Consider the following 14,497-nt stretch of genomic DNA (forward strand, 5'->3'; position numbering starts at 1 on the left):
GACATCTTTGCACGGCGTCGTCTTTAGCTTTACATGCATTTTTTGTTTGCTGCGATTGCGATTGGACCCTTGTTTGATTCCGCGCACTGTGGCCGCGAGCCCTTTTATGTAATTTTATCTATTATTGTTGACTGCCACGTGGACATGGACTCCTCGTTCGGACAAAACGAAATATTCATGAAGATTGATTTTTTCGATTCAACCATTGAATTAAAATCAGAAGCCATGTTGTATGGACGTTCCCACAAATGTTAATTTCAAGGAAATGCACAGCCGTACAACAATTGTTTGAACGTAGAGTATAATAAAACAGCCAACAAACTTTTGGCGCTTCCTTCTTTTAACCACATTATAATATGAATCCCAAAATACCTTGTAGGATGATGAAAAATTTATGAAAAAAATTTATTAAAATTTTTTGATACATTACATACCATATTATTTGAGATGAATTTTAACGTAAAATTTTCAAATATCTATCATTGCTCTTCTCACGTGCATAGCTAGAAATTCAATTTCATTTTTTTTTTAAAAGAAAGTCTTAAAAACATAATCTACAATACATTCATCATTTTTCTCACATTTTCAACCATTTACAATACAATAATTCTTGCATCTAAAGAATTATTGAAAACGCCAAAGTTTTAATCAAATTTATTTCTAATAATTCATAATTGAATTTACTATTTAATTATGACAATTGTACAGAACTGAATAAATAAATATCACTCTATGCTTCAATATTTATTTTAGTGTCAAACAAAAAAAAAAGTTGTTTCTAAATAGAAAATTACAAGAATTTTCAGCTTTGCAATTATGATCTTTTTCAAGCATACTAGTTTCACTTGAATAAGTTCATGATTTTTTTTTCACGACCTGTGGGCCTTCTACCTTCATGCGTCATTGCTCCATCAGGCTTTTGCCCATTGTAGAAAATTCCCCTGGCTTTCATCGGTTAAAACACGCCAAAGCCCTAAGCGTAGAGGAACCACACCAATCTATCCCGAACTTGGTAGTTAGACTCTACTGCGATGACGATATTGTTGGGGAGGTCCTGAGGAAAAATAGCTCATTTGAAATATTGAATAACTTGATTTATAATAATGAGGTTAACCTTTTATTTGTTACATTGTGTGCATTTCTATTATTTGTCGGCCCAATTGCTAGTAGGGATAATCAAAACACCAAACCAACTAATGTAAAGATGGTTTTTAGTGCTAGTTATCCAGTTACAGAAGTGACCCCATAGGCGTTTGCTTTCATGTTAGTTTGTGAGTTTGAAAATTATCTTTTTTGGTGTAGATAGTACACATCAAAAGGTTTCTAAGCTAGAATTAATGTTTGGGAAGAATTTATAAAGTTATAAAATTATGAAAAAGATAATTTACAGCATTGTTAATCCATCTTAAATTTCTCAGATTTTATTTTTAAATCTCGAGCCGACTATAGGAAACTATATATTGTATAAATTATGTATATAACGAACGGTTTAGGTTGAAAAAATGTAACAATAATTTTTAGTATTTTCAAGGATGTGGCTAGTAAATATTTTATCTTTAAAATTTAACTAATGGTGATCTAAGTAATGCCAAAAGCCGCATCAATTGTCAAAATTTGAAAATAGATAAAGAATGCTAGAATTTTTCTTTGAGCTTTAGGTGAGCAGGGAAGGGTAGTTTATCACGGGTGCTTGGTACTGTTTTTAGCAATTTTGTTTTTTCAATTTATAGAAATAAAAAAAAACTTGTTTAGTGGGATTTAATTACGACATATTTTTAATTGGCCAAAGGCCGAGTGGTTAGGACTGTTGTTTTTCAAGTTGGCGGACAATAGTTTGAACCACCACAAATGCAATGTGAGGGTATTTCATTATTTAATTATAATATATAATTAAGTATTTACTTGTAATGTATAATTAAGTGAATGTATTTTTCTCCTTTACCCAAGTGTGAGAGAAATAGGCATCTCTCGAATATTAGTGAGAATTAAAATCTGGATGTAAATTAGTCTCAATAATAATATGATTTATAAATATAATTATAATCTCATATAATATAAGTTATAATTTGAACAATAATCTTATATAAAAAAAATTACATTATATTTTTTATTTAGATGAAAACAAATTACACTCATTTCCCAAAGAATCTAACGGAAATTATAAAACAATAATTTCATGTTCCCAACAATCAGAATATGATTGGGTCCTACGCCTTTAAAAAAGTAAAATCAATACCATTTTCAGTTGTCGCAACTGCTGTGCGGTTAAGCAGATGGACCCGACCCACAATACCAGTAGAAATATATGAATGTATTTGATGGTGTTTTTGACTTAATGAAAAATTTATTTTCTTTTCGAAAGAAAAAAAGTAAATGGACCCACAAAAATTAAAATACATTTATATATTTAAATGCAAACACAAAAGTATATTACGGTAACCCATTAGATTGCTATGCACATTTATTTTTTGATAATAATTTTAATCACTGAAATATCCTTACAATAATTTACTAATAAAGACATCAACAATATAACTTAATAGAAACATTTTTACTCTTTATACGATTAACTATAAGTTATTATCAATTTATCATTCTACAATGACTTTACATTACCAACAACATTCAACGATTTCTCTTTAGAAATGATTAGATGAATTTAGAGAAAAAAAATGCTTCAATCTGCTTCTTTATGATGTTGGGGTGCAGATCAAGATCAAGATCGCGATCAAGTTTTATGAAACGTATTTTGGAAACATGATTCATGAAAGAGAAATTAAAAGATAAATGGAGAATTTTGAAAGGAAAAAAAAATCTCGTATCCTGTTATTTTACTCCCTCCTTTCTATTTGATTCATTATATATATATATATAGATTAATGAAATTGTCACTGATCCAGTGATCCTCACACTTGCAATGCAAAAGGATGATTTCAAAATTATTGTTTTTTGCTAATAAATGGTCATCCAATGATCAGACTCAAAACGAAAATTTAGAAAGAAGATAACGAGCAAAGAGAACGGAGACTTTGAAGGACAGTGTGTGTGGTTAGCCAGAGGAATTTCATTGTAAGGGTATTTTTGGCATTTGAGTAGGTGTAATGAGTAAAATTTTATTTTTCAAAATTTAGTAGTGGGTATATCTAACAAATGAATATAAAGAGTATCGTAGAGGGTTCAAATAGTCCCACTTAAATATTAGTTTAATTTTTTAATAATATTATTTTTACACATATTATCAAACATATTTTTGTTATTTGCATTTTCAGATATCATATAAAAAAGGCTACCAAATTCATTTTCACTTTTATAAAAATTAATCATTCTTATGTTATAAATAAATACAAAAACAACATTTAAAAATAATACCAAATACACCTTTATTTTAAGAAACTAAATTTGTGGTTTAATTACATCCACATTAACATCCTTAGATCCCATCAAACTCATTTATTGCACTTGGATCACTTTTTTTTCCCATTTATAGTTGGATTATAATTCCGCAATTGCTAAATTACATTGTATGTAATTTGTAATTGACTCCAAAATATGACTCTCTTAATTGTTTGACAAACTAGCTGAGTCATTAAAAAAAAAAAACTGATTTGGTGCAAATTACAGATGATATAACTTAACAAGTTCCTTATAATATACTTACAATACAATATTAACTTTAATAAAGTTTATTTTTAGATTTATATTTTTCACTTCAATCTTATTACGGTAACAAACCACACCAATATTATACGTATCCTCATGTTTTTCTAAAGTTTTCTCTGGCGACCACTATAGAAGTAGGCATACGTCTTGAAGTTAAAGATTTTTGATAAAATAGGAATTTCACTTGTTTTGCGTATAGATTTGAGTCCCTCTAGTAAATAGTTTTTCAAAATTAAACTTTATTTTCAAAGGTTACTAGCATTCTCTTTCTCTCAACCCATAAAATCTGAAGGATTAGTCAAGCTTTGTCAATTGCTTTCATTGAAAGGAGATGAGGATAATATTGTCATGCTGGGAGAGATTGTTATAAAGAGTGGGGGACAAAAATTAGTCAAGCCACTTGTGGGTAATGTCTTTTCTGAATAAACCCATCAATAGAGAAGGACTTTGATAAGCAATTATATGGAATCCTATGAATGGCGTTACAATTGAGAGTTTTTTTTTTTTGGGGGGGGGGGGGGTGGTCATTTTATATTTCATTTCAAATCAGATAAAAAAAAAGGTCCTTAGAACTGAACCATGGCACTTTAACAACTCTTTAATAGTTCTAGTTGAACCATAAAGGAATATTTTAAAAATAAGCTTCATAAGGACTCCATTCTACGTCCAAATTCATAACTTTCCCATCATTTGTATGAGTAAAGAAACATGCCTGTTTCTGGAAAAATTAATTGGTGACGTGGAGGAGGTAGATTCAGGGGAGACAGGTGGTTCATGATTGTTTTGGAAGATTTCTCTGTGTGCGGGTAAATATTGACATTACAAAACCCTTATGAAGAGTACTTTTCGTGAGATTTTTTACAAATGAGGAAGATGCCATAATGATGCCATCACTTTATGAATGTCTTCCAGAATTCTGCTATTATTATGGTAGGATTAGTCATGCTTACAAGGAAACTGAGATTATGCCTAAAGATGAAAAAGTAGAGAATTTTGGTCATAGAGCCCGACTGAAAGCAGCAAAGAACAAGCAAGACAGAAGTAATAGAGGAGGAGAAAGCCCAGTTAACCATATTGGATCGGTGGCCCACGTGAAGATAGGCAATCCTAACACTGGGATAGTCTTTGATTGAAGTAGACGGGCAGGTGGATATGATAGGTGCAACTAAAAATTTCGACTCCTTGGGAAGTACGAAGATAATTTCTTCGCCAATAATTAAGAAGGAAGAAATGGGCAGTCAAAAGATAATACAGAGCTCACTCAAGCCCAAAAAGATAAACTGGGTGTTGAGCCTCCAACTTGTTTAGACTCAGCTTGAATTCCAACTAATCTTCGACCTAAATCAAGTTGTGCTAATTGTACTTCTTCTCAAAGAACATAGAAACTACTTGTGCAGAAGCTGACGAATTCAATGATCTCCATGACTTCAGCCTTCTCTGAACAAGATACCATGAAAAAGAGTAGCAAGGAAATGGAGATGAAGAGTTAAAATTTCCTCAACTGCTACCAGGATGAACTTACAAGGAAAGTTAATGTTGCTGTCATCTTTCTCTACTCTCTCAACTTTTAAATTACAAGCTAACTTTTTGGATGTTTTAACGGCGGTAGCTGATCACAACCCCACCGAACAGAAGGAGGGCCTTATGTTGGAATGTTCGAGACTAGGGGAACCCTCAAACATTCCACACATTAATAGATTCTCCACCAGTATAAACAAATTTTGTTTTCTTAAGTGAAACTAAGCATAATTCTCATCAAATGGAAGTTATTCATGTTAAATTAAATTATGAATTTTGTTTTCTCTGTAGACTACTCGGGCTATGGTGGAGGGTTAACATTACTCTGGAATTCAGATGTTAATATCAATTTATTGTCCTATAATATGCGCCATATTGACATTATTATGTTGCACGTGAAAATCTAACATGGTGATCGATTTACAGGATTTTATGGCCACCATGAACAATCGGAAAAGAAACATTCTTGGTGCTTATTGGGAAGGCTGTCCACGCTATCAGCAGCCCCTCGACTATATGGAGGGGATTTCAACCAGATTTTGAAGGTTAAGGAGAAAAGAAGAGGTAGCCCAAAAGAACATAAACTTGATTTTTGATTTCAAAAATGCTTTAGAAGATTGCGGCTTGTATGGTCTTGGTTGGGAGGGTTATCCATTCACTTGTTCAAATACCGAGACCTTAATCGCCAACTTGGATCGTTTTAACAACATTAATTATTGAACTTGGGGCGCTTTTAACTAATATTTTACTGAGCCTTATTATGTAATATGTATGGAACATTTCATCGAACTTTATAACTTACATAAATTTGGAGGTACATAATTCTTACGACCTCATGTTACAAGTTGGGTATTATTTATACAAGTTGGGTATTATCCAAATATTGAGCGTTATTAAGTAATATGTATGGAACATTTTCGTATTATGATTGTTAGATTTTTGAGCTGAACTATGGATAAATTCTTGCTCTCAATATATTTCAAATTATAAATACATGTAGATTGCACCCCATTTAAGGAAAAAAAATGTGAAACCATATGTTATTTAAAAAAATTATATCTTATTCAAAGAAAAAAAAATAAAACATGAGTATTATTTAATTGAGATAATAAAATCTTCAGTATTAAAAACAATAAATGCTATATTTAAATCTCGTTTACATGAGAAATGAAAGGATTAATGTGCGTTTAGCCTTAAAAAAATAAAAATGAAGAGCATATTAGGAGGAAAGATAACCACTGAATAATATTGTGTTAAAACAAGTCCGCTTGTCATTCCCGGATCTCACAAGTAACAATATTGCGTGTAAAGTCAAATGTGGAAAGGTTAACAATTGTATGCCTCCAAATAATTATTAACTTTCACGGATATGCAACTATTTACGCACAATCTGCAGATTGTCTCAAAACGACTAAGAAAAGTCTAAAATACCCCAAGGTACCATAAGCAATATCGACCCCACTCTCTTTCACCAACATAACTTTCAAAATCAAAATCTCTCAAAATCTTTCAAAAAAAAAAAAAAAAAAACTCAAAGCCTTCAAACCAATTAACTCCAATGGGCAAGTAAAAAAAACTTAACTCCAATGGGATTTCTTTTTTTAATTTCTAGTTTTTAATTCATTTCTTCAAACCCGTCACGCATGTGGAGTTTATGAATAAAGGTAATTTAGTAACTTCCAGGATTGCTAGGATATTCATGTAACATAATTTTGGTGGAAGAATGTTCATGCAGTTTCTCAATTTTCAGAGTATAATGGCCGCAAATCCTTACTTGAAGCAGGGTTTAGGGTTTTAGAATCGAAAAGAACGAGATAACCAACGACTACGCCAAAACCCTACAACCCTCGAATGAAAATGGAAGTTCAATCCGTTTGTCGTGGACTTCAACTCCCGAAATTTAAATCATCGAATTGTGGTTTCCTCTCGCATCAATTTGTAAGTAAATTATTTTCCCGTTTGAACATCAATTTTACAGTTCATTATTGATTATCTTTGTTTAAAACCCACTCTCTTCATTTCTGTCTGCAATCTACTACGTTCAAGGTTTCACCTTCTGCAAGCCAGTTCGGGTCAAGAAGTCAAAGCATTCGATTTGGAAATGCATACAAATGTACAGTCTCCATCTTTAATCTTAATTTGTTATCTGGTTGCTTAGGAAATTGAGGAAATAACTCTTCTTTTTCAGTTTTAGGGAACACTTTTCCTAATTTAAAGCATAAAATTGAAGGGTATTCGGCATGGAGTTCGAAAAGAGGAGCTATATTATGTGCGTCTAATTCTGGTTCAGACACAAAATTGGGATTCCCTTCGGGTGAAAATTCTAGTTTGCCAGTTGCTATTTTTAATGGGCCGGAGCCGTTTCGTGGGAAATCGGGTTCAGTATCGTTTTGTGGACTGACTCACCAGCTGGTGGAAGAAGGAAAGTTGATGTCAGCTCCGTTCCAAGAAGACAAGGGCTCATTCCTTTGGATTTTGGCACCTGTCGTGTTGATATCGTCGTTGATTCTCCCCCAGATGTTCCTTGGCAATGTAATAGAGGATTTCATCAAGGACAATCTTCTCATGGGTATATCATAGAGCTGAGTTCTTCTTTTTATGTTGTTTAGCTTTCAACTCAGTAACTTTGTATAAAATATGTGAGCTTTGTAAGTTGCATTTGTTTTCTTCTCTGTGATCAATTAAACTGCTGAGGTTGTTATGCAGAGATCGTGTCTTCTTTGACTTTTGAGTCCATGTTTTATGTTGGTCTTGCAATATTTCTGCGAATCACTGATCGAGTTCAGAGGCCATATTTACAATTCAGCCCAAAGAGGTGGGGTCTTATCACAGGGCTCAGGGGATACTTGACTTCTGCTTTCTTCACGACGGGCTTAAAGGTTGTTGCCCCTCTCTTTGCCGTCTATGTAACTTGGCCAGTGCTTCGACTGCCAGCCTTGGTTGCAGTGCTTCCATTTCTGGTTGGTTGTGCGGCTCAACTTGCATTTGAGACCAATCTTGACAAGCGTGGGTCGTCATGTTGGCCCTTAATTCCTATCATCTTTGAGGTTGTTTCTTGACTCATATTTATCTTTCTCAGGCCAAAATCAAGGATTTATTAACTTTATTTTAAAATCAAGGATTTTAATGACTTTATTTTATTGGCAGGTATACAGACTTTATCAGTTGAGCAAAGCTGCTAATTTCATTGAGAGATTGATGTTCTCAATGAAAGATCTTCCGAGATCTCCGGAATTGCTGGAAAGAGGCAGTGCAATGGTTTCCATGGTAGTGATTTTCCAAGTCCTTGGTGTGGTTTGCCTCTGGTCATTGTTGACATTTCTTCTGAGGCTCTTTCCTTCTAGACCTGTAGCTGAGAACTATTAATGTATCAATGGGAATACATCAACAATGGTCTTCCATGTAGAATCTTTACGTCTTGTTGATGAATTGTAGGGAAATGCTAGTTTTGCTGTAGATGTTGTCCTAATGATCTTGAGGCCAAGAAGTTTTGTTCTATTGGGGTTTGTGCAACTTGTGTTGGCTGAGTTGGTTTTGAAACAGTTGCCTAGCTTGCTAGACCGCAGTTGATCCTGCTGTATCACTGATCTAAGGTGCTTGTTTGTACAGAATGGTAAACAGGCGCAGTTCATAAGGTAACACATCTGTATTTTCAGAATCTGCAACACTTTGAAGAGCCCAAATTGTCTAGCTCTTCGTTTTTCTGAGGATTTGTAGCAAAAGAATCAAATGCTTGATTGTCACACATCAGTTAAAGCATCTGTCCAGAAAGTAAATGGAAATAGCAGCTCCCGAATTTTACATCAAGAGGAAACCAGTTAATTACTTGACCTTGAACAAACTTGGATCCCAATCATATCAAAGTGTTTAAAATGACAAGAAACAAAAGTGTCATTGCACATGATATCGTTTCTGTTACGAGTACAATAAACAATCTATCCGTATTTGTTTTCACAACAGTAGACGATTTTAATTCTAACGATCAACAGTCGCAAGCGGGATAATCACGATATGAACACTCGCCATCCTTAAAATGATGAAATCTCATGTTGTCTTGTCTCTGACAATTATCTCTCTGTTCTCAATGCTTGAAAGTTTCTTGATAAAGTTATGGCACTCCCCGCAGATCCTCAAGTTCTTTTTTATCCTTGAGGTTCTACCGGGAGGAGTACTAATAAGCCCGTAAGCAACGGCTAGTCTTTCACTGCGACACGTCTGTGGCTTCTCTTTTGCTTCTTGGTCAAGATCATGGAGCACATACTCTGTGTATGGCATATAGCCTGCATCCTCACCTCATTCCTCAAAGACCTCAGCTTTTTGTAAGCCTTGCTCCTATCGGGGCTCGTTTTCTTCTGGCTAAATCGGGATTTCCCTTACCTTCTTCTTGTTGCTAAGTCTCAAACTCGAAGATGGTTCACCTAGCAGCAGTCCTGGCTCAGTTTGGGCGTATTTTTCCAGCGTCTCCCAAACAACAGAGCTTGCGTCAATTTGCATATTTCTAATAAATTCTCTGGCCTCAGCTATCTTCTGTAATCTTCCATAAAGATCGACAATACCCAGAAAATGTTCTAGTGTAGGATTGATGTCATAATCCCTGGTCACGGACTCAAAATGTTGAAATCCTTCATCCACTGCACCAAAGCAACCGCAGGCAGTAATAACACCAACAAAAGTAGACCAATTTGGCCTTACTCCATCATTCTTTCATCTGGGAAAAAAATTTTAGAGCGGCTTTTCCTTTCTCATTTTCTGCCGAACCCTGAAGGAATAAATACCAAGAGTGCAAGTTTTTGAATCCAAGTTTTTCATTGATATTTGATCGAACACTCATTTCACAGTCCTCGTATCACCCAATTTACAATATACTTCCACCAGTCCATTAAATACAACAGAACTGGATTTTGACGGGGACCTCATAACATACTTCAAATCTTTTCCCAGCTTCCAACAACTTCAAATCCATGCAAACGTTAAGCAGTTCAATGATATCAGGCGAGTCCAAAAAAATTCCTATATTTTTCAATTTATCCATGACTTCAAGTGCTGCTTTCACTTCCCTTTCTCGACATAAATGCTTGAGCTCAGAGTTTAAATCATCTTGAAGGTAAAACAATTCGTTGAGACAAACTTGATACAACCATTAAATCTTTATTATCCATTTTCTTTTTCTTAGCTTGTAAACTCCTTCCTTCTCAAAAAAAAAAAAGCTTATAAACTCCTTCCACTTCCAGTTACCCCATAGACATAGAGGGGACAATATTTCACACAACCAACACACACTCACATCACCCCCGTATGTTCCTCAATATATTGATTAAATAAGTAGAAAGTTTGAACAAGGATGGTTTGAAGCATGCAATAACATACACTCAACACTGGAGCAACAGGTTTGGAAGTTGGATAAGTTACAGACTCAACAGTTCAAAGTTCAGAAAATGAGATGTTGAATTTTAAACATTGCAAACAACAGGAATATTTTCTAGAGCCGAGTACATCATAGTCAAGTTATGCATTGGTATAAACAGAAATACTTGGATCTTCTTCCTGGAAATTTCTTTCTCACTATACGTCATTCTTTTTCATGTTGTGTACAATATTTAGACTAACAGTAGTGTAGCAGATGAAATTAGATATTTTTCTCTAAATGCTCTGACAAAGGGATGGCCTTATTGTGGATTTCAAGCTGAAAAACTTCAGAAAACTCCTTAATCAAAGAATTGTGAGCGATATCAATCAGTTTGCAGTCATCAGGATGACGGAATTCTGCAGTCAGTGATTGAGATTCTCCTACCAAACCCTTTATGCTTCCAACATGACGATTTTGTATACCGCATGGGACTATCCAACGAAAGGGTGTTAGATCCGTGGTAACATTCAATGCTAAGCCATGATAAGCAATCCACTGAGATACACGTATCCCTATTGCTGCCAGTTTCTGATCTCCTGTAGTTAAAATCAGAAAAGAGAAAACACATCAAGAGACTGCAATCAATTAGGCCACATTTTCTTTTTCTTAATGACATTAAATCAGGACAGAGTGGTCAACTAATATTTACAAAGAGTCAATGGCGAAGGCCGAAAACCTGCCAGTTTCCAAATATATAACTTCGACTATGGACCACATGAAGTCCTGGTTCCTCAATCACCAGAACCATAATACTTGTTAACTAGGATTGAATTTTCCTAGAGCTTTTCCTCAGCCAATATGCTTTTCTGTGGCTCACTGCAATCTCAACAGCAAATGTGGACCTATAAAACTATATACAGGGGTCAATTATATACCAATTCAAAACACTTACCTTGATGGTCCAACAAACTTTTGGAAAGAGATCCAGGTAAAAAGCAATATCAATTTGATAAGTCCTAAAATGAGTCTCATCTAAAATAACTCAATACAGCTAGATTCTTAGGTACTTAGAAAGGTGCTGCAAACTTGGAAGATTAAGTATAACTGAGGTTAAAGAGGCTTTTCCAAATGTTTACCATGTTTTCTATTCGAAAATTTTATAAATTCTTGACAGAATTCGTGTAAAAGCAGTTGCTGCACCATGTTTTGTACTACATAATTCATAAATGACAATGATTCAGTGAGGAAAGACACCCGTGTTCAGAGTTGACTTCTTACTACAGTCACACATATATGCACAGACCTTCCATAGCACTGGCACTATGAGGCATGCCAGCATTTTCAAAGCTCAAATATACCAGAACAAAGAGTAATAAAATGTACTTACCAACCCAGACCCCAGTTAAACCCTCGACCCGGGAAGCCTTGATGGAGAATGTTGAGAGAACACGAATGGCAACCTCCTCAAGTGCCCTGAGGTACCAATGAAGATCCATCTTGTGATTTCGCAGATTGATAATAGGGTACATAACTAGCTACAGAACAATACATGCATCACAAGTTAGGCATACAAAATGAAACAAAGAGAGGACTACAATTTATTAAGGAAGTTAAATAGTGTGATCCCCAAAGAGCCATGAAGGAGGTAACAGATTTCAAATTAGAGTGCCAATAATGTCTAATATAATCAAATATTCCAAATTATAATGTATTGAGTTACCTTGTATTCAAGTTCATGGTATCACAGAATGTCCTGCAGTTCATAGTGATTTGCCTCAGTTATAAAAAGCTTCAAGGTTTACATGCTTGCCTTAGATGTCAACTGATAGAGTTATAGTTGTACATAGAGTCCAATTGATGCTTATTTTAGATGACATATACTATCGAGAGTAAAAAAAATAATAACAAAATGAGATGATATGCACGTAAGCAAGCTACTAATACTAGAAATATCAATTTGTAAACATAATTCAAAGACATCATAAGCAAGAAATGAGCTTAGCACCTGGCCAGGACCATGATAGGTAACTTCACCGCCACGTTCAGTTCGATAAACTTGAAAAGGAGGGTCCTTTAAGTCAAAATTAAGGTACTCTTCAGAGCCACCAGTACCCATTGTATAAACAGGACTATGCTGTAGAACAATCAGCGTGTCGGGGCAGTCTTCATTTCTTTCAATCAACGCCTTCTTTTCCTTTACTACGTTTTTCTGCCATGACCATGCTTCATTGTAAGGAACCAGTTCCTTGTACAAATCAAAACACTCACACCTGAACCAATAATTAAGTTGAACAAGTCGAGTTACACTGTTCAATGCATTGAATAGAAGGTGTTTGTGAAAAAGAGAGAGCAATTTACGTTTCACTTACGTTTTTCTTCTTTCATGGGTTATTGAGGTTTTGGAATATAATACTTGCTTTGATTCGCAGAAGATTTTGCCACGGTTTAGCTTTTTGGATTGGTCAAGACTTGGGCATGTTGGGACTGAACAAAAACCTGAAGTTGCTGCAAGAATCATGCTTTTTTCTTCTTCTTTTTTTTTTTAAAGAAAGGAAAAAAAATGATCTTCCACTAGTCGGTCGAAGAAGGATCCATTTGATCAAACATGAAGCCAAAAATGCACCAAATTCTCATTCACATACATTTGGGAAAAAGGTTTACGAGAATAATGAAGATGAGTGAGAATTAACAGGGCAGCGTAGTAACCGATGCTACAGTTCAATCAAGACCATCAAAAAGAAAGAAGAGGACGAATGCTGACGTGGACGCTCAAGGTGCAATACAAGTACAGCCAGCAACTTTTGCTTTGAGGGGTACTTTTGACATTTAACTAGCTAGTGATTTTCGTAAATTCGCCCCTTTGAGCTATTAACAAACCCTAAACAGGGTAACGAGAACACTCGTGTATAAATCAAAGTGAGATTGGCTCTTAATTGGTGACGCTGCACTCGCATTACTACTAAGCAGTGCCTGTTCTAGGTTAGGGCTTTTGTTGTCTCAGATGATTGTCTTGTTGTATCTTTTGCTTGTTTGTTAATGTTCATTTATAAAAATTGTTTTATTTTTACACACAACATGAATAAGAGAAATTGATTTGGGGATTTTATCTGTGATGATGAATTAATGATGACGAGTCCGATCAATTATCTAATCCATTCACCCTTGACGACAAATCGAGGCATTTGTCTGAGATAAGCCCCCATTATATCACATCTATTTCGTTCATAAATTTCTGAGTGCATAAGCTTATCTTCGTATTTTGCTTATTCATCTAATCGTTTGGAATTGTTATTTATATTCACTACCATGTTCCTTTGGATGCATAAATTGTATGCAACATAAACTGGGTTTCCATCTACAGACTGTAGAATCATATATTTTATATATAATATGCATTGGTGCTTGTATGTGCAAATCCTAATTTTATGATCTTCCTATAGTTGTTGAGTTATTTTTCAAATGAAAATTGGTTGTTTTTTTGCTTATGAACATATACTAATAAGCTTTGTCTTAGCTTGTTTACTGTGAATTATGCCAGAAAGCATTGTTTGGTTATGGCAAGTATGAAGTGCGTAATGCGTATGCATGTATATTCATGTATCTATGAATGCTGTACATTTCATAAATACTTGAGTTTGTTGCTTGCATGCCTTTATGTTGGTTCTCCAAGTTCTGTGATTCGATTTGACAAGTCCTTTCTGGACATTGATAGAGAAAATGTGGCTATGATGAAGAAAAACGACCTTTTATTTCCTGAGGCACTCAATTCCTTTGATTAATTTCAAGCACTTTTGAGCCACATTACTATGAGAATAAATTCTTTCATGTACTTTTATTATGACGATTTCAAGTGTTTTATCAATTATTATCTGAAGTAGAAAATTTGATGAGGATTTACTTAACATTTTTGCATGTGTGATCTCTAAGGTTTAGCTGAATCATCACCATCATCTTCGGTTGATTCATATAGTG

At 34.6% G+C, this 14,497-nt stretch overlaps 2 protein-coding genes and 1 non-coding gene across 4 annotated transcripts; 2 read left to right on the top strand and 1 right to left on the bottom strand.

Moving 5' to 3' along the window:
* Positions 1-6,698: 6,698 nt before the first annotated feature.
* On the top strand, positions 6,699-9,555 carry LOC18040364. Of its 2 annotated transcripts, none has more exons than XM_006434836.2 (6): positions 6,699-6,842; positions 6,929-7,116; positions 7,225-7,291; positions 7,409-7,747; positions 7,885-8,225; positions 8,326-9,555. In XM_006434836.2, exons 2-6 carry the CDS (start codon positions 7,030-7,032, stop codon positions 8,542-8,544), a joined length of 1,053 nt encoding a protein of 350 aa, XP_006434899.1. In that variant the 5' UTR covers positions 6,699-6,842; positions 6,929-7,029; the 3' UTR covers positions 8,545-9,555. The 2 variants fall into 2 exon arrangements, with proteins under 2 accessions (XP_006434899.1, XP_006434898.1); XM_006434835.2 differs by having other exon boundaries at positions 7,367-7,747; positions 8,326-9,554.
* Positions 9,556-10,719: 1,164 nt separating this feature from the next.
* LOC18042533 (plastidial lipoyltransferase 2) lies at positions 10,720-13,237 on the bottom strand. Its single transcript, XM_006434839.2, has 4 exons — positions 12,895-13,237; positions 12,531-12,795; positions 11,913-12,060; positions 10,720-11,121 (listed from the first exon to the last, which is right to left on the bottom strand). The coding sequence occupies exons 1-4, from the start codon at positions 13,041-13,043 to the stop codon at positions 10,805-10,807; spliced, it is 879 nt and encodes a 292-aa protein (XP_006434902.1). The 5' UTR covers positions 13,044-13,237; the 3' UTR covers positions 10,720-10,804.
* Positions 13,238-13,629: 392 nt separating this feature from the next.
* Positions 13,630-13,720, top strand: LOC112098737. The gene has a single exon (XR_002905846.1). It is a non-coding gene; the product is annotated as a small nucleolar RNA SNOR75 (small nucleolar RNA).
* Positions 13,721-14,497: the final 777 nt, after the last annotated feature.

Source organism: Citrus clementina, unplaced genomic scaffold (genome assembly GCF_000493195.1).
Source record: "Citrus clementina cultivar Clemenules unplaced genomic scaffold, Citrus_clementina_v1.0 scaffold_5, whole genome shotgun sequence".
Taxonomy (NCBI): Eukaryota; Viridiplantae; Streptophyta; class Magnoliopsida; order Sapindales; family Rutaceae; genus Citrus; species Citrus x clementina.

Bases quoted from the DNA above. Each gene is read 5' to 3' on its own strand.
- LOC18040364 (XM_006434835.2), top strand. From the start codon at position 7,030: ATGAAAATGGAAGTTCAATCCGTTTGTCGTGGACTTCAACTCCCGAAA. The intron at 7,292-7,366 runs GTACAGTCTCCA...CTTCTTTTTCAG, and splicing joins ATTTGGAAATGCATACAAAT to TTTTAGGGAACACTTTTCCT. The intron at 8,226-8,325 runs GTTGTTTCTTGA...TTTTATTGGCAG, and splicing joins TAATTCCTATCATCTTTGAG to GTATACAGACTTTATCAGTT.
- LOC18042533 (XM_006434839.2), bottom strand. From the start codon at position 13,043: ATGATTCTTGCAGCAACTTCAGGTTTTTGTTCAGTCCCAACATGCCCA. The intron at 12,061-12,530 runs GTGCTAAGCTCA...ATTGTTCTGTAG, and splicing joins CCTATCATGGTCCTGGCCAG to CTAGTTATGTACCCTATTAT. The intron at 11,122-11,912 runs GTAAGTACATTT...TTTTAACTACAG, and splicing joins TTTAACTGGGGTCTGGGTTG to GAGATCAGAAACTGGCAGCA.